General features: G+C 45.0%; 1 protein-coding gene across 5 annotated transcripts in view; it reads left to right on the top strand.

Moving 5' to 3' along the window:
* Positions 1–25,327, top strand: part of LOC119458644 (enolase-phosphatase E1) — a 93,388-nt gene that overhangs the window by 30,295 nt on the left and 37,766 nt on the right. For 2 of the 5 annotated variants that reach the window (XM_049671338.1, XM_049671333.1), the window contains one exon: positions 18,510–18,611. In XM_049671338.1, the coding sequence (XP_049527295.1) occupies positions 18,510–18,611 (102 nt within the window). Of the gene's footprint in view, positions 1–8,463; positions 8,573–8,595; positions 8,743–18,509; positions 18,612–25,327 lie in introns of those variants that run through there. The other 3 variants (XM_049671335.1, XM_049671337.1, XM_049671334.1) reach the window with 3 other exon arrangements.

Here is a 25,327-nt window from a genome sequence, read left to right as displayed (position 1 = left end):
AGTAAGCTCTAGCTCAAATAGTCCTGTTAAATTTGCATATGTCCATTCTGTTTTTGTATCCTCTGAAATTACTTCCTCAATTTGCTGGGTTGCTATTTCAAGCTGCTTTTCCGAGTAAAATATCCCACCTGGTTGTCATCTTGCCTCCTACCTACTTTCATTTCCCTTCTAAAACTCACCTTAATACGTTTGTGATCACTACCTAGACTTCTGGAGCCATATTATCTATGCTCATTACATTTAGCCTATCGTGCATCCTATGTGACATTAGTGCATAATCTATCGTCGACTGCAGGCTCCCTACCTCCCATGTTATGTGCCCTTCACACTTCTCAGTACTGTTGCATACAACTAAGTCATGCATTTCACACATATCCAGCATCATGTTGCCTGTTGAGTCTGTGTACCCGTCCATGTCTTCTATGTGTGCGTTCATATCTCCTAGTATAATAATCTCGCACCCTTCTCCTAGCTCATTAATGTTACTTGATATGCATTCCAGCATTTTTTTGTTTTCCTCTTGGCATTTGCTCCTGTCCACAGGTATACAAAACCAAGGAGTGTCTGCTCTCCTGCAACTTTCCCTTTTAGCCATAAATGCTCCTTGCATTCCTGTTTGACCCTTTGCCAGTTCATACTTTTATGAATGAATGCACCAATTCCACCCCCTTTTCTGCTGCCCTCTGTTCTATTGCAATATTCCCATGCATAGTCAGGATTACAGGGAGGTTGCTCCATGTCCCTAAGATGTGTCTCCACAAACCCGTATACCATCAGCTTTTCTTGCCTTAGTTGCTCGTCTATCTCCTCCCACTTCAGCCTATTCCTGCCACCTTGCATGTTAATGTAACCTATGTCAGAATGACCTTGCCCCTGGTGCTTACGTCTATTTCTTCTACCGATTCTACGTTTCTTGAATCTTGGAGCCTCTCTGGGTCCGTCTTCGTCTACACTGGTGGTCTTAGGGCTCTGGGTCCCCCCAAAAAAGCCGTAGCTTGGCGCCCTATCCTACTACCTACGCTCCCGCCCGTGGCACCACTGTAGTGAATGCCATCCTGTGCAAAAGGCTGGGAGCCAGACTCGTACACTTCCCGGTTTACCTCCATTACACCGTACCCAAGTGGTCTGCTCAGACCCGTAATGACCCGGTTAGCCTCAAGCACCCTCCATTCCATCGCGCTAGCCTGGCCCCGGACATGTGGGATTGTGCATATGGTCACATGCACTTTCGCAGAGGTTTCTCTGAGTTTACGCAACCCAACCTCTAACTGTCCGTTTAGGTTCTGGCTCCTTCCCTTCAGCACATCGTTGAGACCAGCATGGATAACGACCAGATGTTCATGCTCGAGGTTGTCCGATACCACCTTCTGAGCTTTTGCCATTGCGTCAACCATGCACTTCCCTGACTGGGCCTCCACCCTCACCCGCCCGTCTGCCTTCACTGTTGTAAGGACGCCCTCCTTAACCTACGTTGGAGTCCCCCACCACTAGGACCCTTCGCTCTACACGTTTGCCTCCCGCCTGCGATTGTCGTCCTCCAGTTCGCGCTAGCTGGTTCTCCACCCGCCCTGCGCCACTGAAACGTGACGATGTGCTCCCTGCCGTTCGTCCCTTCCCACCCGAAGCCTGCCGCACTACCTCGCTGTAGAGTTGTGGAACCGCCGTGTTGCCGCCGGCTCTCGCCTGCTGTTCAACGGCCCCTAGGCGTCCCTCCCTGCTCTCATGGCATGCCTCTGCCTGAGTCTCCGCGCTGTCCCCGCCGCCCGCCTGAGCTGACCCGGGATTACGCGCCGCCTGTACCATTAGCGCCTCCACCGGTCTTCCAGCACGGCCCGCTTTTCCCGTTCTTCTTGTAGCTCGCCAGCTATTCGCTTTACCAGGACGGCCTCGGCCCCCTCCCTGTGGAGCAACTCGCCGATCCGAGTTTCGAGCTCAATTCGCCGCTCTCGCTCCACCTTCAGCTCCCCTTTGAGCTCTTCCACACTGGCTGCCCATTCCCCTTCCATCCGCCGCACAGCTCCCTTAAATCCTTCACACGACCTGCACGCGAAGCTAGCCTCCTCAGCGTCGGCTAAACTGGCGAAGTTCGTCTCGTCCAAATAACAACAACGTTTGCACTCCTCGCACTGCACCAGCTCGTCATCACCCCTGTCCTTCCTAGCCTGCCGCACCATTGTCTACCCGTCCACCTAACGAGAAAGCCCACCAAAATACCTGAACAAGGCCCCACGGTAAGCCGTACGGCAAACTCGCTATCCGGCTACCTCCACTAGCTTCCCTAACGCGGTTTAAAACTGCCGCTTTACACTGCTTTCACCATGCAACACGTGCGCCACAACCCGCTTCCAAAAAAAAAAAAAAAATTAAACAAATTGAACTATTCGCTACCTACTAACGTCCTACCAAACTAACCAAGAAACTAAAAAATCATGAAAAACAATATATATAGATAGCTCGGGTACCCTAACACTTCTATCAACCAAATAAGAATAAACAAAAATTGAACTTATTCACTGCTCCTGCTGCGCTGAGCTCCACTCGGCCACGACCGTCCTGTTCGGCTTCACTCGAGAGTGAAGCACCATTTTAGCACCATTTTTGAAGCGCCCCCTGGGCAACGCAAGAGCCCCATGGTGTTGGGCTGCTGAGCACGAGGCCGGGGGATCGAATCCCGGCCACGGCGGCTGCATTTCGATGGGTGAGAAATGCGAAAACACCCGTGTACTTAGATTTAGGTGCACGTTAAAGAACCCCAGGTGGTCGAAATTTCCGGAGTCCCCCACTACGGCGTGCCTCATAATCAAATCGTCGTTTTGGCACGTAAAACCTCATAATTCATTCATTCGTTACGTAGCTTCATGTTACAGATCGGTGGCTGCTGGTTAAAAAAAAAAGAAAAAAAAAACCATTACGCGCGTAGTACTTACCGGTGTCACACGGCCACTTTCGATCATGATTGAGCCCCATCTTGATCCAAATTCTCGACTTCGATTGGCTCTCTTCTACACATTGAGCAAGGAAGCCCTTCGGGACTGAGAAATTCCATCCGGATCGGGCACGATCGCGATCGTAAGTAGAGTGACCTAGAATATGGGAGAGTGTCCAAAGCGCCGCGCGAATGCATGGGAGCTGGTGGGATGAGGAGGTTAAGAAGGCCATAGAGAAACGTCAGGAAGCATCCAGGGAACACAGATATTCAAAGCAGAGGGGTGAACCAGAAGCTGATGTAGGCAGAAAATGGAACAACTTCTTAAACTGTAGAAGGGAAGCATCCAATTTGATCAATGAGAAGATCAGAAGAAAGGGGAGCCAATGGTTGTCAGAAGTAAACAAAAAGGATAGAAAAGCAGCGAAGAAATTTTGGAAACATCTCAACTCCTTGAGTAATAAGACTAGCCTAGAGCAGAGGTTTATAGTTACAGCTCAAGGTGTTCGACTAGAGGGAGATGAGGCAATGGAACATATAAGAACATTGATGACAGAAAAATTTAAAGAACGAAACATAGCATGTGCTCAATCAGGTGAGGATGGACTAGTCAGTGCAGTGGCTCCACTGGCACAAAGCGAGTGGGAAAGGGCAGAGAAGAGGGTTCCTAGTAGCACGTCGACAGGTTCTGATAGCATCCCAATTATGTTGATAAAGACATTGGGCCCAAAATCTAGGAAAGCATTAAGAGAGGCAGTGAGCAAAATGATAATCCACGGTAAAGCCCCCGACGGGTGGAGACTGAGCAGGATGAGCATGATATATAAGGGAAAGGGGGACAAAGCCGACATAAACAACTACCGTCCCATAACAGTGACGTCAGTGGTTTACAGGGTGGTGATGCAGATTATAAAGGACAGACTGCAGGCATGGGTGGAGAGCGAGGAGGTGCTGGGGGAACTACAAAATGGGTTCCGAAAACAAAGAAGGTTAGAAGATAATCTGTTCTCATTGACACAATGTATTGAAATAGCAGAAAAGGAACACAGGCCCCTATGGCTTGCCTTTCTGGATATCAAGGGAGCCTATGACAGTGTAATCCAAAAGGATTTGTGGGACATACTGGGCACTCTAGAGGTGGAAGATGGAGTAAGAAATCTTTTAAAAGATATCTATAAAACTAACAAGGTGCTTATAAAATGGGAAAACAAGGTATCTGGGCCTATATAGATACAGCAGGGGCTTAGGCAGGGGTGCCCTCTGTCACCTCTGTTGTTCATGCTGTATTTACAAGGATTAGAGAAAAAATTAGAGAGGAGCGGACTTGGCTTCAACCTTTCCTATTTCAAGCAGGGAGAATGGATTAAACAGTCATTACCAGGACTGATGTATGCAGATGACATTGTACTTATGGCTGACAGCAAGGAAGACTTGCAGAGATTAATGGACATCTGTGGTAAAGAGGGAGATAGCTTAGGTTTGAAGTTTAGTAAAGAAAAATCGGCAGTCATGACTTTTAATGATAATCAGGGCAGCGAGCATAGGATACAGGAGGTTACGCTGGAGGTGCTGGATAAGTACAAATATCTTGGAGTGTGGATAAACAATGGGGCTGAGTACCTAACGGAACATGAAAAATATGTGACGGCTAAAGGTAGCAGAAATGCAGCTGTGATGAAAAATAGGGCACTGTGGAATTACAATAGGTACGAAGTGGTGAGAGGGATTTGGAAAGGGGTGATGGTACCTAGTTTGACTTTCGGCAATGCGGTCCTGTGCATGAGATCAGAGGTTCGAGCAAGGTTGGAAGTTAAGCAGCGAGGGGTAGGTAGACTGGCTCTGGGAGCACACGGAAATACACCAAATCAGGGGGTACAGGGTGACATGGGATGGACGTCATTCGAGGGCAGGGAAGCCAGCAGCAAGATAGAATTTGAGGAGCGATTGAGAGAGATGGCAGAAAAGCGGTGGGCAAGGAGAGTTTTCAGTTATTTGTACATGAGGAATGTTGATACAAAATGGAGGAAGCTGACCAGAAAACTGTCAATCAAATATTTGGACTGCAGGAGGGGTGCAAACCAGGAAACAGCGGTTAAGAAAAAGGTTAAGGAAACAGAGAGGGGTCTGTGCAAAACAGGGATGCAGACGAAATCAGCACTGGGCACATACCGAACTTTGAAGCAAGAAATTGCCAAAGAAAATATCTACGATAATTCTAGGGGAAGCTCTTTGTTGTTTGAAGCCAGGACGGGAGTATTGCGGACTAAGATGTACCGAGTCAAGTACCAAGGTATAGACACGTTGTGCTGTGCGTGTGGAGAAGAAGAGGAAACGGCTGAACACCTCATACTTTTCTGTAAAGGGCTTAACCCTACAGTGCAAGGCAACGGGGCTGATTTTTTCAAAGCATTGGGGTTTAGGGACAGTGAAGGCAAAATAGACTTTAAGCGGGTAGAAATAACCAAACAGAGGTTATCTGATTGGTGGATAAAATTAAGGCAGGGGTGAAATTTCACCCACCACAAAGTACAAATTATCTTAATAGTCATGGCTAGGTGGCGTATGTCACCGCCCGATTTAAAGGGTTCAGCCTCATCCATCCATCCATCCATCCATCGTGGGCTTTCTCCGCTGCGGAAGCCGCGCCAAGGCGGCGGGCGTCTGCTACGAGCGTGATATTTTGTTTGCTATTAGCCAACATCGCAATATTTTGGGATATATTAAGTACCACGTTACCGCAACGTAATACCGCAGTGACTCACCGCACAGATAACGCGTTTGCCGGCTGTGAATACGGGTTATTTACTTCTCGCTCGTTTGGTCCGCGGCTGTTTGAGTAACGTACGCATTCCGCGCGCTAACTTCATTTAGTTATGCGTGGAATGAGCAACGTGAACGTGCTGCAGAAGAAAATAAGCTGGAGATCGCGATGACAAGCAGGAGAACATGCAATATATGGCTAGCTCATGCTAACGCTTTTACACCCTATCGTTCCCTTTCTTTTATTTCATGCATTCGATTTGTTTTATAAGACTGCCTCCCGCGCTCTGCTTTTTCTTTATTAAGACGAAATCCTTAACTGGCTCTTGGGAAGCGTAATGTGTCCTTCGGTGGGGCCGCGGTACCAAAAATAAATACAAAGCGCGTAACTCTCGCGTCTCATTCACTTGGTATATATTCCAAAGTATAGCGTGGAAAGGCACAAATGTGTGACTAAGATGACTGATGGGTCATGGCATTAGTAACTTGATATACTTGCATTCACGTCGCGATTAATGAAAACAATATTACGTGTGCGTGGTGCAAACCCGCATTTTTCGGCCAGAAATCCCTCTGATGGTGGGGGTGTGGCGATATAAGACCGTGTTGAATGCCAATCTCGACCTCACTGTGTCGAACTTGCTCATATATCATGAAGAACTGAGAGCACATGTAAAGGGTAATAATAGTAATGATAATTTTATGGGTTTTACATCCAAAAATCACAATATGGCTACGAGAAACGCCGTACGTATTGGAGGGCTCCGGTAATTTCGACCACCTGGGTTTCTTGAACGTGCACCTAAATCTATGTACACGGGTGTTTTATGCATTTCGCCTCCATCGAAATGTAAGCCGCCGTGGCCGGGAATCGAACCCGCGTCTTCGAGTTTAGCAGTACAGCCTACCAAAAGCACTAAGCTATAGCACGGCAAAGGGTACGCGAGAAAAATTAACGCGATAAAGAACAAGACAAACCAAAATAAATGAAATGCTAACAGTACAACATTGTGTACGTACGCCCTATTTCATAATTACGAGCGAAAGTCAGAAAACGAACGTGATGCTTTACGGATGTGCAACTCGTCTTTCGCCTTCTTGTTGCAAGAGCGCAAATACTGAGCGAATCTTAACGTGAAAGTAAAACTTTAGGAATATTTATTGCGTACGCTCGGTGGTTCGTACACAGCGCACATACTTAAGATAAATAATGACGTACTTGTAGTTACGTAATGAAAGAGGCAACTAATCACCAGAACATAAACTTCTCATGTTTTACTGATTGAATGTAACTATTTTAGGGATATGTAGAATCAATAGCGATATTTGTAGTGCATCAAAGATTGTAATTTTCAAGACGATTTTCCACTCAATATAATGCAAGCACAAACATCATCACGCGCCATGAATGCTTGTTAGTTTATGTAAAAAAATCACACGTTAGGCAATAACTGTTATATCATGAGAAGTTATATGTTGGTAATTTGAGAGAGGATTCACGGATTAATAAAACAAGGCTATTGCTGCAACAACTTTTGCATAAGAAATGAGTAAATAGCTAGGCCAGTAGTACATTCATTCATTTCAATGTCGAAAAATATATATTTGTTTACCTTTTATGTTTGTTTACCTATTAGCTGAAATGGCTTTTCTTTCGGATGTCTGAATTTGAAACCAGCTTCGCTCACGGTGAACCTTAAGGTACAACGTGCGCGAAGTTTGTATTGAAGAGATAGCGTACAGCAAGAATTGTTCGTGTACCGCGCTATCCCCTGAAGCGAAATTGGCCAACAATATTGCGGCGTTAGGGCCGCCTCTGCTCCTTCTCTTGTTTCCGTTACACCTTCTCACTGCGCTCTGTTCATGATAAAGTATTGTCGAGGCTTAAAAATTCATGAATACATACATATGCATATGGCTCTAAACTACTACCGACCGTGAGTGAAAAGCGCGTAGTGGTGAGCGAAGCGGTCACTGCACGCACGTAAGTATTTCACTTGACTTCGTGAGCAATTTACTTTTTTCGTTACTCTTATTCTTGCCAGCATGGTGCTATTGCCCACGTGCCCATCTTTTTTTACGTTCTTTCCTTGCGCGGAGTCATTTAGCTCGCTTCTACGCACGCACAGTTACCGTAATACCGTTCCCGAACTCTAGCACCGGAGCTAGGCCGCGCGTTTGATACATTAGTTTTTGCATTATCTTGCTGCCCAAGCACAAAAAAAAACGCTCAAAGATGGGTAAGCTCCATGCAGCGCCACACTGTTGAAGTTAAATACAGTTTAAGTGCTTTGCGTGGAAAATGAACGCAAAAAACTACAGCGCGTAGCAGACGACCCTCGCTTCCCGCGCTCTTCGCGAGCGCGAAAAGCCCACGGGTCCGGAGCAGCAGCGGCGCGGCGCGGCAGTTCACAGAAAAAGGCCCTCGCCGGAGCCGGCGCTTTGGACACTCTCCCATATTCTAGGTCACTCTATCGTAAGTGCGCCGTGTGACACCCACATTGCTTTTAGAAAACAGGGCTGAAGAAAGCAGTTCACTGGCCTAAAATAACAATTGTTATGGGCGCACCAAAGCAAATAAAGACATTTAAGGAAATGTGCTGTGCAAACTCTCGATCTACAACAAAAACTGGGCGTCAGCGCAACGAACGCGCGTGCGCTCGCTAGCAGACGACGCGGAGCACGTCTCCGCCCCAATGATGATGATAATCCATTCACATCCCCTTTGAAACGGGGTGTTTCACATAGCCGTCTACGTTTCCTCTATGCTTTCTCTCTGAAAAACCTGGCAGCCCTGAGAGCAAACCAAGCGGGTGGTTTCAAGTTGTAGGTGTGCACGGCTTAAGCGCGTGATAAGTTCATATAAGTACAGAAAGGTGACCCAAGGTGCGTTTTTTTGTACGACGAACTTGCTATTACGAGCTTTCCTGAGGCGCGGAACGTTTTCAGTGATTGCGAAATCGAAGCAAAGCCGGCGACAGTGCACAAATATGCTCGGCATCCAGGCAGTTCTGCTCGACATTGAGGGTACTGTGATATCCATAAGCTTCGTCAAGGTGAGAAAACACATGAAGCGCGGCATGATTGATTGACGTCTTAGGTTGAAACAGAAGCTGGCCAGAGGCCTGCACAATCGTGGCGAAGTTCGCTCGTGTAATCGCTTTGTCGCTAGAAACGCCTGCCTTGGTGTACTGCTTGCCTACTTGGCCATTTCACCGACTCTGCTGGAAATAGTTTTTTGAGGCCACCACAAGTGCGCGTCTGTGACGTACTTTTTCGTGACTGAATGTAGACGTGGATAATTTAGGCGATCAAAAAGCACGTTTATTCGTTTGTGAAAGCAAACTTGCAGGTATCTTACGCTTTGACAGGTGCCTCTTCTGTTGAAGCGAAGTGATCTGCGATTATCTGTCGCTGACAGTCCCGGACTGCCCGAGGCAGTGCTTTCAGCCAATGAGCGTTGCATGCGTGTGCAGCTTCACGGTCAGTCCGGGACTGTCAGGGACGGCTAATCGAAGAGGCCCACTGGCTCTTTCTGAGCATGGTACGATAGCATGGCAAAAGAAACAAGTCACGGAAAATCTTCAGGCAAAGCAAGACAATGCGTGTTTGATCACCTCCGAAAGCACCCCATCCCCCAGAAATGCTCATTTAATACAGCATATGTTAACGTGCACCATGGCCTCCCTTTGATAGAATCACTACTAAGAGCAAGCAGAGAGTCTGTTGGGCCTAGACTGGAACCTTTTGTGATGAAGAAAAGGCATCTGCTATATTTTCCTGCTGCATGTGTTCAAATAGCACTCCGATGTCTAGAAGTGTAATACCTACTGCAGGTATTACCTGCAGTGGAATACCTACTGCAGCCACCTTTCATAGCTTTATCCACTTCCCGGGAGTTTTTGCCTTTTTCTCTCCTCTACCCCTCTATTGCAAGTGCGTGTTTGTGATTATCACATCTAATTCTGACAGACTGTATAGTTGTCCATTGCACATAAACGGAACCTTTCTTTCCTTTTCACTATTCCAGCAGCAGTGTTAAGCGATGTGTAATGATTAGGACATTCGTAACTTGGTGTTTAGATGCAGACAAGTGAAAAGGAAGGACGAGGACAAGTTCAGGAAGACACGTGCGTTGTTTGTTTTACATAAGGCACGATGGGGAAATGGAACAACATGGGCAATACTCAAATGCAACTCGGTGACGACGGAAGAGCAAGCAAAATGAGTCCCATGGCTCAGTAAGAACGTCCTTGTGCATCTGAGGCCTTCTGGTGGGATTCATGCTCTAGCTGTTACAGAGCGAAAGGTAAATGAGTTTCTCACAGTTCGTCAACGGCAATGCGGAGACGGGACATTGAAGGACGAAGTGAGGGTGAGCCGAGCCGTCGGTAGGAGGTGTCACGAGTTGCCTCTAGTAGGCGGTGGCCAAATCGCAGCCACCACAGTTTGGTAAAAAGGAGCTAAATCAGAGGCCCAGAAGTGCCCCATGTGGCCTTCTACCTTTGGTTGGTCCTAGCAGTGTAAGTCCGGCAAGAAAGGACAGCGGGTGGATCGTGGCAGACGCCCTGGTTTCAACCATTGTGCCAGTGATGCTATGGCCAGTGTGCACTGGTACTGTGTCTTTCGAGCCCATCTGCCTGGTCACAGCCTGCCGACAGTACGCCCTGTAGCCGATCCTAGCTCGCCTGCGCTGCTGTTCTTCCATGCACGTGCCACCTGGCCTCGACTCGCCCTTCTCGGGCACTCGATTGTCGTCGTCATCATTCATTCGCTGCAAAGTCAACGCACGACCATAAAATTTGTACTTGAATGTTTGTGTCAAAGTGCACTCACTACAGCATGTCTTTCTTTGGTTTGCGACTTTCACTCTGCTGACTCTTGTGCCAGACAGACGCTCAATAAAAGCATCAAGTAGAGCAGAAACCTCTTTGATACGCAATGAAATGTGGTTTGTGACACGAGCACACGCTCGCTCATAGACGCAAAGTATAGGGAGCCATAATAGAATATGTTGCTGGGCTAGTTGGCTCATTCTTGCGTTGAACAAGCGCAAACTTTAGATGGGACAGTGAGACACATAGTGCCTGTCCCTTGTGTGTCTCACTCTCCCGTCTCATAAGTTTGTGTTGACTATTCCACGCAAGGGGGGAGCCATAGTTTCCTACAAAAATTGCTAGAGTGAACTGGTGTCTGTGGGAGCTGCAAGCATGGTGATTCAGCTAACGCGAGAGTGACGGTTAGTTCATTTGCCTAAACTTCATCCTCTCTGGCTTCAAACGGCTTTGCGAGTTAGCAAACTGATCGTTTCCAATGAAATATTGCGTGCAACAATTCACAGTGACGGTGCGTGTATGCAGAGTCCGTTTGCATTCTGCATTTAGAAAAGTAGGATTGCTTTCAAATTTGGGCCAATAAGGGCAGATACATCGTAGTAAACAAAGTCGCAACAACCTCTGAAGCCACAAGCCCAACACCAGGAAAATCTATACGTGTTAACCACCACTCCCTCGTTGGCTGAACGATTGCGGCATCAGATATATGGCTTAGAACTTTCTGTGGGCCTAGTTGGTGCATACTTGATAAACTTTTTAAAGCGCAAACAAGAGACAAAGCACAAAAGGAAGGTCAAACACAGGACAGGCGCCTGTCCTGTGTTTGACCTTCGTTTTGTGCTTTGTCTCTTGTTTGCGCTTTAAAAAGTTTATCATGCAGTATCAGTGTTCCTTCTAGTAATTTTTTGTAGGAGACTATGGAGGGAACAACATTCAGTGGCAGTGATAAGCACCAAGAAGCACGCATATTTTGCTTAAAAATGCAAAGTGGAGCAACGTTGAAATACAGTGAAGGAATGGCTTGAAACCATGGGTGTGGGAGTAGTGATTGTTGAGACCAAATCAAATAGTGCCAGAAGCGAATCCAATAATGAACAGCCGTCATTACAATTAATATACATTGATGTTCACATCCCGGTATTCTTGAAGTTAGCAAGCTTCGGTCATTACATAGTACGATATGAAGCATTATTTATTAAAAGCACAAATGGAGAATTAAGAGCAAACAAGTAGTTTCTTCACATGCGCAGGACTCTTCACAGAATGCGAATGATTGCTGTACAGCCTGTAAAGTATGGCTAGCTAAGTGACGTAGCCTGCTCCACTATGCAAGTTCTCAAGTTCTCATTTTATGTCTATGCTATACCCGTGGGGGTGAAAATTTACCGCACTTTTGCTTCAGTTCTATGTTTAATTGGGTGCATTTGACGTTTAGAGATATTTGAAGGTATTAGAAAAATATTTGCATCTATGAATAGTGACTGCTATTCGATTTGATGACCAAATCGAAAAGGACAATATTCGATTCATTATACAGAAGTTTCGAATATTTGCACACTGCTACTTGAAACATGAGCGCACACTTACTTGCCTGTAAGCACAATGCTGGGCGTCTATATGCAGTGATGAGGTGAGTGAGTGAAATAACTTTATTTAGGTCCAGAGAAGACGCAGGGGAGACCCCGTGTCACCTGGCTAGTCCCACGTAGGGAATGCCAAGCGGAGCTTGACTCTGGACGGCCTCGGTTTGATCGTAGAGTTCGGGGCTGCCCAAAAGCGCAGCCCACCTATCCTCGCTGAAGGCGGAGCCGATGGCTTCACACTCCCACAACACATGGTTCAATGTTGCCGTTAGTCCACAGGCAGGGCAGTCCGCACTGGGATACCTTTCAGGATATATAGCGTGAAGAACTGCAAGGTTAGGATATGCACTATCCATAAGTTACTGTGAATCGCAGTGCACACCAGGACAAAGACTGATGGTGCTCACTGTAATTTGTAGTAACATTGAACACCAACTGGCCTGGTTTCAAATTTTGTTACAGGTAAGTGTCATTGCAGCATTGTTTTGAAAATGCAACCTGCCGGAATTTTGTTGGATTTGTCGTAAGAATAATTGCCAAGTGGTAAGCAGATAGTTATTTTTAGCTGTTTTGAGAGCGTAAATTATTGGCATGTAGTAGTAGTAGGCTTTATTTCCACAAAACAAAATACAGTATTGCGGAGGGCAAGTGGGGAAAAAAGCTGCTCGTGGCAGCTTGACCAGCCCCAAATACCCGTAAAACAAAAGGAGCAGCAGAGTGGAAATAGTTTTTCTAATTGCTTACAATTCAAGCACTATAATATCATCACAGATGAGAAAAAACAAAAAATTGCATAAAAGAAAAGAGAAAAAAACACGACACCTAAATGCACTTTCTAACCTTAAATAAGCATATAACTCACGCACGTGAGAAAAAAGCAAGAATGTCAGGGGAGAACAAGACGCAATATCAATTTCATTAACAATAATGTTTAACATTAACATTTAACATTAACAATCTAGTAACCGAGATAGCCTAGAGCGCAACATTTGCAATCCGTAGTTAGTGCGCGATTTTGGTACATGCCAGTATTATGGCTTTCTAGTATTCTAGGGAGCTTCGTGTGGCTTCAAGTTAGCCATATAATTATTGTAGTTTAAACTTCTTTTCTGCTCATTTTATACGCAAGTACTAAACGTTACTTCAAAAGGGCCTTACCTTTCGGTGTCTTAAGTTCATGGTTGTAAGAAATCCAACAATTATCGTTAAAAGCGTGTTTAGCAGGTATACATACCTAATTGCTTCTTCCTGTTGGAAAGTCATTTAAAGGTTATGGTCACACCATGGTGCACTTGGATTACAGTTAATGGTATGAGCGCAGATATATTTGTAATTAAATTCATTTACTTTGTTGATAAGTGTGTTCCAGTTTGTTCACTACAGGTGATAAACCCATCTAGAAAAACACGAAAAACTCTAAATTCAGAGTTATCTTATCTTCTGGTATATAAGTTGCATTATTGTTCTGTATTTTTCGTCGTTGGTGCATCTTATAGAACTTATATACGTTGTTTTTTTTTTGCGGAATTACTGCCGTCAGAACCGGATTAGATGCTATGGCCATGCGAAGCACGCTGGGTTGACCTCCTCTGGCAGTTGCCATGGGTTGTGTGCGTGCTATGGAGGTACCGGGTTCTTCTCGTGATCGACTTGCCGAGCGCCGTGCGAGAAGGACAGAGCAGCAACGCAAGCGGCGACAGGCCGACCGCGAGTTTTCCAACCCCGAAGTCATCACATCTGCAGATTGCTTTCAAAATAATGTGCGTGCCACTGGACAAACTAAACAGTTGCTACCGAAGTACAAGCCGCCCACCCTCCCTTCCGTGCTGCCTTCCCGCTTCCCTCCCTTGTGCACGATTCGGCTCACGATTCGGCATTTTATCACCACATCAGCACGTGTTCAGGAAAGGGATGTCTACTGTCATGCAATTAGTAACAACTGTACATGAATTTGCAATGACACTCGATGGACGCTGGTCAAGTAGACGTGCTATTATTAGACTTCTGCAAAGCATTCGATAAAGTTGAGCATGGAAAATTAATCTGTAATTCAGAAAGCATTGGGCTCGCTGACTATCTCATTAAGTGGACAAGTTCATACCTCAAGAACAGACATCGGTTCGTGGAAATTTATGGAAATTTTTCTTATGTCCTCGCTGTAACCTCTGAGGTGCCGCAGGCCCTCTGCTTTTATATTATACATTAATGATTTAACCCAAGTAATTCCTGACACGGGTTTCCACTCATCTCTTTGCAGATGACTGCATTGTTTATAAATGTATGACATCAATTAGCGACCACAATCTATTAGAGCAATCTATATTGTCCATAGAACAGTGGTGTTATGACTGGGGTATGGAGCTTAACACACAGAAAACTCTCCTTCTAGGAATAACTTATAAAAAAGCATGTCAGTTCATTTCAGTATCATTTGCACAAGTGTCCTATTTCCGAAGTTTCTTATTACAAATATCTTGGTGTAACTATAACCAACAATCTATCATGGAGTATCCACATCTCAAATATTTCTTCATCAGCTTTTGCAAAACTGTTTTCCCAGATGTAAACTCAAAGATGATTCGTCAAATCTTAAACTTCTGGTTTAAAACACATATATCAGATCTAAACTTGAATATGCTTCGACCATATGGGACCCTCACAGCAAAAAATTTATTTATCGCCTTGAGCAAATACAGTATAGACCACTTATAACGTAATCGCTTATAGTGCAGGACCGGATATAGTGCGGTCTTTTCAGACTCCCATTAATTTCCCCATAGCACTCCACGTATACACGTATCGCTTATAGTGCAGTTGCGGGAAACGAAATACCGGTTACAGTGCGGCTGCCTGGGAGTACGGAAGTCAGCGGAGATGGTGAACGCTCCCCTCAAACGGGCGCCCCAAGGAGTGCTCGAGGAAGAAAGAGAGACGAAGTGGAGGAGAAGGGCACGTGGTGCGAACGAACAGCCAGTGAGGCTGAAACCAGAATCTTGAGTGCGAGTCGTGAAATATCACAGCGCGCATAGCGAGTGAGGGCCACGAAACTGCCAACGCCAGCCAACGCTCGCTTCACGATAACGGCTGTAAACGAAACTTCATGGAGCGGGCGGCGCCGGCGCTGGCACGGCGAAGGGCGCACGCGGACCGTGGAATGTGAGAGAGGAGGGTGGCAGGGAAGCGGATTTCGCCTCGGCAACTCCGCCGCTTCGGTGGCTCCCCTCACCCTCCCTTGTAGCTCCCTGACTTTCGACTGTCACTGTGCGCACCCGCCGCCGTGCGGGCACCGCCGCTCCAGCCGGCCGGTGCCAGCTCCCCTAAGTTTCGTTTTCTGCCGTTATCAAGAAGCGGGCGTTTGCCGGCGTGGGGCAGTTTCGTTGGCCGGCCTGGAACAGCGCCGCTGCTTCCGTCTGCGCCGTAGCCGCAGCCTGCAAGGTCAACACGTGACTAGAAAGTAGAGGAAGCTAAAGGAGAAAGAAGGGTTCACTGCCATTTTCTACGCGTGGCTACGGTAGTGTGGCTGAGACGTCAGCGCGTACACACATGTTCCGGCGCAATGCAGAATCGGCGACCTTGCCATTTGAGAGAGGGTGAAATTTATGCCGCGTTTTTTTCTTCTTTTGTTTTTGTTCGCACGCGACATTGAGGGGTCTCTCCTAAGCTTTCTCTATGGCGGTGCCGAAGCAATGCCGGTCGGAGGCACCGCCGCGTGATTTGGTTCGAATGAACGAGATTCGACTGTAAATTGAATGCAAACGTTCTAGCCGCATTCCTCGACTGTCGCATACGCGTGGCGGCTCGGTGCACATGTTTTGCATATGTGCGGGCCTTGAAAATCGTTGCTTTGGTTATAGTGCGGTACCACTTATAGTGCGGATATTCGCGGCTCCAGCGACTTACGTTATAAGCGGTCTACACTGTACACAGAGAAAAGCTGTCAGGTTCATCTTTGGTAAGTATAAAAGAACAGACTCCCCTAATAACCTTTATGACTGCCAACAACGTTCCACCACTAGAAACCCACAGGAAGATGACTCGTTTACTGTTCCTATATAAACTTTTATACGACCAATCAAACCTCAGCCCTTTGCTGTGTGTGAAACAAACCAGCACCAGACAAATACGTCATAGCCGCAACCATACTCTTCAGCGAAACTTCACAAAAACAGAACTTTTTATGCAGAGTCTTTATCCAAGGCCAATTTCTGACCGGAATTGCCTTTCAGAAAGCGCAATTACATCATCAAACTTTGACCAGGCACTTCATCAATATCTATTTGGTTGATGGCGGGACACATTGATTTTTATGCATTTGTTACCTTGATGCATAGATGTACAGATGACGTATAGATGTATGGATGTATGTTTTTTGCCTTTGCATTACCTCTGTTTGTATTGCAGGTGACGTACTTTCATTCGCTTGCTTGTACGCTCTATTTATGCATGCCATCCTGCTAGGGCCAAAATGCTGGCCTGCAGTATATTGAAAATAATAAATAAACGGCGAAAACAAAGCTGATTCGGCTCACCGTCGCACGCTTTCGCTGGCACATACAGCATATGGCGCGCGGGAACGATGTTGTTGCTCTTGGACTGTCGCGGCGACCACGGTGGCAGAAAAAGTTGCAGTTTTGCCCGAAAGGCGAAGCACCAATTGCGATAGCAAATTAGTAGACAGCCATACCAAGTAAGGATAGTAGTTTTATTAGCCATATAAACTTGGAAACATTCGCTTATGAGCTGAATTAACAAGCGCACAAACGCCAACCTGAACACATCACACTCGGTGACCGCAGACACTCGCTGTCAAAACGCTGCCGTGAGCAAGCGCGGCAGCAGCAGCGAGTGAAATGACCTTCGGCGGAGCTATCGGAGTCGGACAACACCTTTCTTTCGCTGTATACCGACCACAGAAAGTCATCTCCAGTTCCATTTAATGCATTAGAAATGCCCAACTTTTTGGAAGCTCGTGCAACCATTGTCTGCGGGAGGGCATTGCATGCACCATGGAGCCACCTTGCGATGTCTTGGAGCGTTGCTTTCTTCAGTGTGGCTAGCTACCTTGCATTGAAAGCATAAGAATCGGTTTCGCTTTTGATTTTGAGTAGAATTAGTTACAATTGTAACATGCATGCAAATTTGAACGCACATTTTACTAAAAAATGTGCGCGTTAGATTCTGCAAATATGGTAACTTCCCCAAGCAAGAAGTTAGTAATTATGATGTAACAGCTCATCATAAAAATCATTTAGAAATTTTCAGGAAGAATTTAGAGGGTGGTAAAAAAGACTCCAGACTAATTTGTGATGAACAGTGGTTCGCACACATTGATGCTGCTGTTAGTATGAACGCTCTGCAATTGCAAATCTTTGCATATGGCTAGCATTACACCGCACCACGAATAGCAAAACACAAACTGTGTCGCCTGAAAGATGTCCTGATATTGTATTTTGTGGTGCAATAAAATTTATGTTGGAACAATCATATCTGCATTGACATTATCAAATGCTGATGCTGTTAAGAATGATATTTATTTAGAAGACTCGGGGTTACAAAAAAGGAATGAAAAAATACGCGCTGCTCCTCGCGTATTCCCATGTTCTGCCATGTGCTCAGAGAGTGGCTGGCTCTGTGTGCCTGGTTTGCATCGGCACTATCAGACACAAAACTTGCTTCCTCTTTGATGTTTTCATTTCGCTGCATTGTAGAAATAATATTTTTGTTGTCTATTAGTTTCTTATAGTGCAACCAAAATGGTGGTGTTCCTGGCGCACTTGACTTGGCGCCAGTTAATTTACGAACTTCTCAAGAGGTTCGTAAATTCGTGTCACATTATCAGACAAAGTGGATGTATATTCAGGAAAGGAACGATTCCTGTGCTTACATTTGAAAGTAAAGAATGCAAGAAGTCAGCAGAACAGATGAACATAGAGAGCAACTTCCTGGACTAAGGAACCTTCCCACCTCAGGGTGATACCAGGCCTCACTCGGGACACTGTTTCAACAATAAACGTTTCTGTCTCTCTCTCTCAAGAGGTGGGTCATAAATCTTCGCCGACATTAATATGTTTGTCTTTAAATTTTCTTCTCACAGACAGAACATTGTCCTGCAACTTGGTGCATAAAACTTAATGATTATTGGGCAGTATCCAACAGGTGAAAAGGAGCCTAGGCAATGAGCTCCATCAGGAAGTGGGTGACAGTGTCTAATCTGTATCTTGGCCCGTTTGCGGGAAAACCACGGTTAAACACCCAATCAATCACCGTATTTCGTCCTTTCTGCATTGTTACTAGTTTCTGAAGAATGTACCAGCCCACCCAGCTCTTGATCTTTTGACTCTATACTTGATGAACTACGAGTTAGGATTGCGATTTGTGACTAACTACTTATCTCTTTGAAAACAGGATGTGCTGTTCCCATTTGCACGGGAAAACATCCGGACCTACCTGGATTCCCATTGGGAAGAACCCGAGCTGAAGGCCATTGTTACTGAACTCCACACACAGGTTTGCCGCGGAATTGCTGCAGATAAGTGCAGTAATCGAGAAGTGTTACGGGGTCATGGCATGAATGCAGTGCAAAGCACCAAAGTGCTCTAAGATAATTGCATATCTAGCGGAAGGAGGTACGAACATAACCGCTGGCTACCAACTGAACTTTATTGGTCATTGAACATATATATAAACATTGAAAATGAGAGAGTTATCGAACACGCGGCTCTGTTCTAAACTGAACTTTGACCACACACTCAAATCACCATGATGAAGTCATAATAAAGTATGTCACTTTGATGGTGACATACCTTAAGAGGAAGCTTAAACTCAGGAGCTCCTAAGTACATGAGAATGACGATAATTTTTCTTGGCAACCACTGTACTGGATTTGGTGAGATTTGTTGCATTTTATAGAAAAAGTTATATCTAGTCACTAAGGAAGTGGATTTTTGATTTTTGCTGTCAATTTGTTTTGAATAATTCTTGAGAATTGTGATGTGAACGTAAAAAACAAAAACAAACAAAAAAAAACACATTACAAATTTACAGCTCTGCAACTTCGCAGTAAAAAACAATATCACAATCTATAAACTGCACCTGATAGCGCATCTAAAGTGGGCCAAAATTGATGTATTATGCACGTCTCATACCACTAATCTGTGAGTAGGCCTTTTGCACCTCCTAAACATTGTAACAATTTCTCTTTAGCTATAAAACCCGTCTTGGTGGCTTAGCGGCTGTGCTATTGCGCTGCCAAGCACGAGGTCACCGGATCAAGTCCCGGCCATGGCGGCCACACTTCAATAAGAGCAAAATGCAAAAACGCTTGTGGGCCGTGCATTTGGTGCCTGTTAAGCATTCCCAGGTTGTCAAAATTAATCCAGAGTCCCCTACTATGGTGTGCCTCATAACCAGATTGTGGTTTTGGCATGTAAAACCCTAGAATTCAAATTTATTTTAATGTAACCTACAAATTGAAATATCACATTTGTACACCTCAGGTGCTCTAGGAGGTGCTCTTTACACGACTGGGATATCTGGTATGTATTTATTGTACCTTACAGGCCCATTAAATGGCATTGAGTAAGGGGGGTACAGTGCAAAAAGATTACAAAGAAAGGAAATAACAATTCATGTTACATTATCAGACAAAGTGGATGTGTATTCAGGAAAGGAACGATTCCTGTGCTTACATTTGAAAGTCAGCAAGAAGTCAGCAGAACAGATGAACATAGAAAGCAACTTGCAAACATCATTATACATTATTAACCAAAAAGCTTTGCAGTTCTGCACGAAACGCATCATGATTAGATAGAGACAATGTTAACAGGAAGCCTGTACCTGATTTTTATGGCACAAGGCAATGCTGATGATTTAAATGAGTGCGTGTTACCGAAGATTCGCAAGAAACTATGGGTATTGCTAAGGCGACTTGACATGTGCATGGGAGCTTGGAGAAGTGGTAAATGGGGCCGATTGTCATGGACATGTTAATGTAGAAGGCAGAGAAGCGTTATTGTGCTTCTAATTTCCAACGGCTGTAGGGAAATTTGCTGTTTCATCTGTGTTTCACTAAATGTCCTATCGGAATTGTGGGCTATAAGGTGTGCTGCTCTATTCTATATTGATTCCAGCATAGAAATTAAGTAATTTTGATGTGGAGACCAAATAGAAGAGGCAAATTCTAAGTGTGGTCAAGCAAATGCTTGGTATGCCAATTTGCAAACAGTAGCCGGGGCATTTCGCAAGGTAAGTTGGAAAATTGAATAAAGATTTCGGTATTGAGATATGAATTTGTAGACTTAGTGCTTCCCTTTATTTTAAACTTGCAAATTTTCAGGAATTTTTGTAAGAGCATCCACGCCATAAAACAAAATTTTGCTTTCTAGAGTCACTGGAATATAACTAAAGAAACTTAACAAATTTCTTTCAGGCTGGTCCAGGGTTGTTTCAAAAAGCATTTGTGTTTTACATGTAGTATTTGAATAGGTGGCATTGGAGTTGGCACCTGGCTAAAGCTTCTTCATAATATGACCTCACCTTTGGAAAAGCAGGGGTCGAATCGGGAATGTTGCTTAAGCCAACGTTTCAACCAGGGGACTTGTCTTGATCAGCACAGTGCCAGAGTTGATGCACACTCATCTCTTGTTAAAATGTTTCCAGTGTAAAGGGGTTTTATTCGGGTCGTAGAGCGGCAGTGACAAACGCAGCGCCAGCAGGTAGGGCGTTGCCAGAGAACGAACTGGGTACGAGCCACACGATGGCAACGGGGCTGTTCAGAGTGCCGATCTTCTACCTGACACCAGGGACATTCCTTGGTCAACCATTGTCAATCTCTTCAAGCCTTCATCATTCTATGAATTTGTCTGGTTTAGCAACCTTAGAAAATGCATTTTTCTTCGTCCTCTTTTAGTTTTTTTGAAAAAAGTTGATTTGTCTTTATTGGCATTTTAAGCACTCTAGACATCTGAAAACGGGCTGCAAAAGATTTACACCTCTAGGTTGTCTCGTTCAAAAATCACCGGAATTTTCAAACTGCTAGCAAACACGTGTCAGAGGTGGGATGCCTGCGCCGATTGCGCCATTTTGATACAAACACAAATTCCTGCGCTGAACTGCGCACAATTGGCCAAAATTTTGCCACGCTGCGCCACAATGGCTCCGGCAGTGGCCGTGAACAGTGAGCTGATTCATTCTCTGAAAAAGAGTGCAGCCGTTCACATTCTGCACACCACGCGACGGCGCCTCCTGCACAGTTTCTCCTAATTTTCGCGCTTATAACACTGGACTTTTCGGTGCTATCGGCAAGTGGCCGGCACGCATGGCCACTCCAGGCTGTTGTTGCTGCTGTCGGAACGGTCAGGGTGGCTGTATTTAGAGTGTACTAGAATACGGTTGAGTGTAGTAGTAGTAGTAGTAAAATTTATTTAGAAAAAAGTGTTAAAAATTGCTCGGTGAATTGGGAGCTGAGGCGCAAAATCACGAAAAGTAGGCTGAGGGCGCTGTGAGCAAACTAGATATTAGGGTGGCACGTGTCGCAACGGGTTTAGCGGGCGGGCGTCTCTGTCCCCAGGGACGGTGTAATGCAAAACTATTCCAATCTGTTTTTATGCCCATATGGACAAAGCCTGAGCCATTTTGACCAATCACGAAAGGCTAATGGCAGATTTGGAATAAAATGTCGCAGTTTCGTCCGAAAGGTAAAGCATCTATTGTGATAGCAAATTAGTATACAGCTGTACGAAGTAAAGATAGTAGTTTTATCGGCCATATAAACTAGTAAACATTCGCTTACTAACTAAATTAAGAAGCATGCTGTCACGCGCACACCAGCAAACCTGAGCACATCTCACTCTATGACTGCGGAAACTCGCTGTCAGAACGCTGGAGTGAGCAAGCACGGCAGCAGCAGCGAGCAAATTGACCTTCGTGCTGCCTCTCGCTTCACCGCTAATAAAAAAAAAAAGCCAAACGAAACTGAAACTGCCTTGCGGGAAAAGGTGCTACACGATGTCTCTTGTGATAAACTTGGCGTTAGTTGTTCATCTGTTGCATGTATTCATCGACTCGGGAAACACTCCACACGTCAGCCAGTAGTACTTCACTTCCAGGACTATTTTGGAAAGCAAGCTGTCTTACACAATACTGCTAAGCTTAAGGTCACAAATATATGTGTTCAAAACGATTTTTCTGCCGACACTCAAAGAAAGCGAAAACTTCTCTGGAAGAGCACCAAGGTAGGTAAAGATAATGGTAAAAAGGTTTCATTGATAAACGACAGACTTCGAATGGATAACAGGTTTTTCATATGGGATGACGCTTTGAATGAACAGAGACAAGTTGAACGTTAGACGTTTGCTATCTATCGTTTGATAGATAGCAAATACAGCACATGACACAGGAGTTGCGCATACTTTCCATGAATGCTAGAAGTTTAGTGAACAAGGTCGATAAACTAGAAACGTTGCTCCTTTCTTATGATCCGCATATTTTAGCTGTTACCAAAACTTGGATGCACGACGGGATCCGTGATGATGAAATAATTCCGCCCGGTTACGACTTATTCAGGCGAGACCGTGGTGAAGGCATCGCAGTTATTGTTAAATCCAACACATCTGTGATCGTATTGGACCAAATCCCTGAACACAAAAGCCTATTTTGGAAGTTTCATTGTGTGGCTGTTCCTTCTTGCTATGCACTGTTTATCGTGCGCCGAATTCTCCCGAATTATTTCTTGATAAACTGCATAAACATCTTTTCACTCTGCGTAACAGTAATATAGTTCTAGCCGGTGATTTTAATCTTCTACACATCGACTGGAAGTGCCCGCTCTAGGGACACTGCAAGAATTATGATGTTTTAGCGGACATTATGTTCGACTTAGGTATTCCACAAATTGTGAATGAATGTACCCGCAAAAATGCTGTGTTAGATCTTCTTTTTGTCAACCAGACGCTGTTTAATGGTGTTATCTGCATTGAATCTGCTATTTCTGATCACTCTTTGGTATTTTCTTTCTGGACAGTTAAACAGTTCACAAACCACCCCCAAATTTCGAAGGTCATAAAAAGAAGGCTTTTGCCATGCAAATGACACGGCCATTATTGATTACTTGACAGATCGACTTGATGATAGTATGCAGGAGGATGTACTATCGACCAAAAAAAGTTTACGGACCACGGGATCTCAGAAACCGCTAAATATCCAAGCATCCTTTAAAAGTAGCCAGTAAAACCGTACATCACAATGTTGTTTGCATATACCAGTAGCAGCTGGAAATGGGAATACCAGGCTGGGCACTTAGAGGCTGCGGAGATATTCAGCTTTTTGTCAGATTCCTTGGTCCTAAACTTTTTTGGGCGATAGTGTATGGCTTATGGAAACGCTTCGCAAACGTTGTTTAGTACTGTACCGAGCATTTCGTACCTACAAGACAAGTAAAAAAAAAAAAAACCGAAAAAACTCATGGATTAACAGGGAAATTATTCACACCAGTTGTAAACTAAAACGTATGAGAAAAAAATGCAAAAGGCAAACACAAACCTTTGATAATTTAAAGTGCAACATAGGTGAGCAAATTAAGAATGCACGTAACCACTACTTCAATACAACACTTCTTCAGTTTTTAAAGAGTGATCCATTAAAATTTTGGCGTTATTTCTCTCAAGGCAAATATGATGTCAAGGAACTTAAGTTAAACGGGAGATCAGTTATAGAAAGTAAGGAAATCGCTCAGGTTTTTAATAAGTACTTTCAAACTGTCTTCTCATCTAGTAGCGAACATAAGCGGTTAAATTCACACGACACTTTTGATGATATATTTGTTATATCAGCTGGAGGAGTGTTAACCTTGTTACGTAAACTTGATGAAAAGAAAAGTCCAGGTCCAGATGGTCTTCACAATGCTTTCTTAAAATGTTACGCAGCTCATATTGCACCTTTTCTATTAAAGATTTTCGAGCTTCTCTAGATACCGGCAGAGTCGGGCTGATTTTAAAAGAGCTCGTGTCGTACCATTACAAAAAAAAGGGAGACAAATTCAGTTTCTAACTACCGACCTGTGTCGATCACATGCACATGCTGCAAGCTATTAGAGCATATTCTATCTGGTTATATTTGGTCCTACTTAACTGATAACAACATTTTATCACCACATCAGCATGGGTTCAGGAAAGGGATGTCTACTGTCATGCAATTAGTGACAACTGTACATGAATTTGCAATGACACTCAATGGGACGCTGGTCAAGTAGACGTGCTATTATTATTAGACTTTTGCAAAGCATTCGATAAAGTTGAGCACGGAAAATTAATCTAGAAGTTAGAAAGCATTGGTCTCGCTGGCTATCTCATTAAGTGGACAAGTTCATACCTCAAGAACAGAGATCAGTTCGTGGAAATTAATGGAAGTTTTTATAATGTCCTCGCTGTAACCTCTGGGGTGCCGCAGGCCCTCTGCTTTTTTTATTATACATTAATGATTTAACCCAAGTAATTCCTGACACTGTTTCCATTCGTCTCTTGGCAGATGACTGCATTGTTTATAAAAGTATAACATTGGTGTGTGGGACGCGAGCATGGCTGGAAATCGGCAGACAGAAGTGAGTAGTGCGTCCCTGAAGAACAAGCAACAACTAACTTTTATTTGCTAATCGTACAGCCTCTACGGCTCGGTTGCACACCCTCGCACCACTTCCCTTTCCCGCTGTCATGAGTCACTGGCAAGACGTATGATAACGCGAAAAAAGACAGACGCTGGCCGAAGAAACAGAGAAGGGACCCACAGGCGAGAAGCACGTGAAGCGCGAGAAAAAAAAAAGAAATTAAGAAAAAGGGTACGCTGGCGATGATGAGCTGGCATTGCTGACGTGGTCGACAAGCAGTTGCATCTCCAGCTGTGCTCTGGAGACGGGAGGCAGCAGCTTCAGGGACCATGGACCGAAGAGGGGACGTTCGCGAGTTGGCCAGCGACAACTCCAGCTCCTGAGCCCTGACTGCGTCACCGTGGCTGTGTTCCGCGGCCCCGGTCCCGCCCCAAGCTGCCGTAACCAGTTGCTGCCCTTTGCCATGAAGGCAATCGCCAACGCCACGTCAGCGGCACAACGGCCGACTGGCCTAGACCGCGTCTTGTGCCACGCGGGTCTCTGCGGAAGACCACAACCCCATCGCTCTCGACGGAGGTTGACGCCCACGCTGCGTCGGAACCACGCAGGCCAACGTCCTTTGCCA

This window comes from Dermacentor silvarum, chromosome 7 (assembly GCF_013339745.2).
Source record: "Dermacentor silvarum isolate Dsil-2018 chromosome 7, BIME_Dsil_1.4, whole genome shotgun sequence".
In the NCBI taxonomy this organism is placed as follows: Eukaryota; Metazoa; Arthropoda; class Arachnida; order Ixodida; family Ixodidae; genus Dermacentor; species Dermacentor silvarum.
Note: the sequence above shows the minus strand (reverse complement) of the source record. Positions and strands in the feature narration are given on the sequence as shown.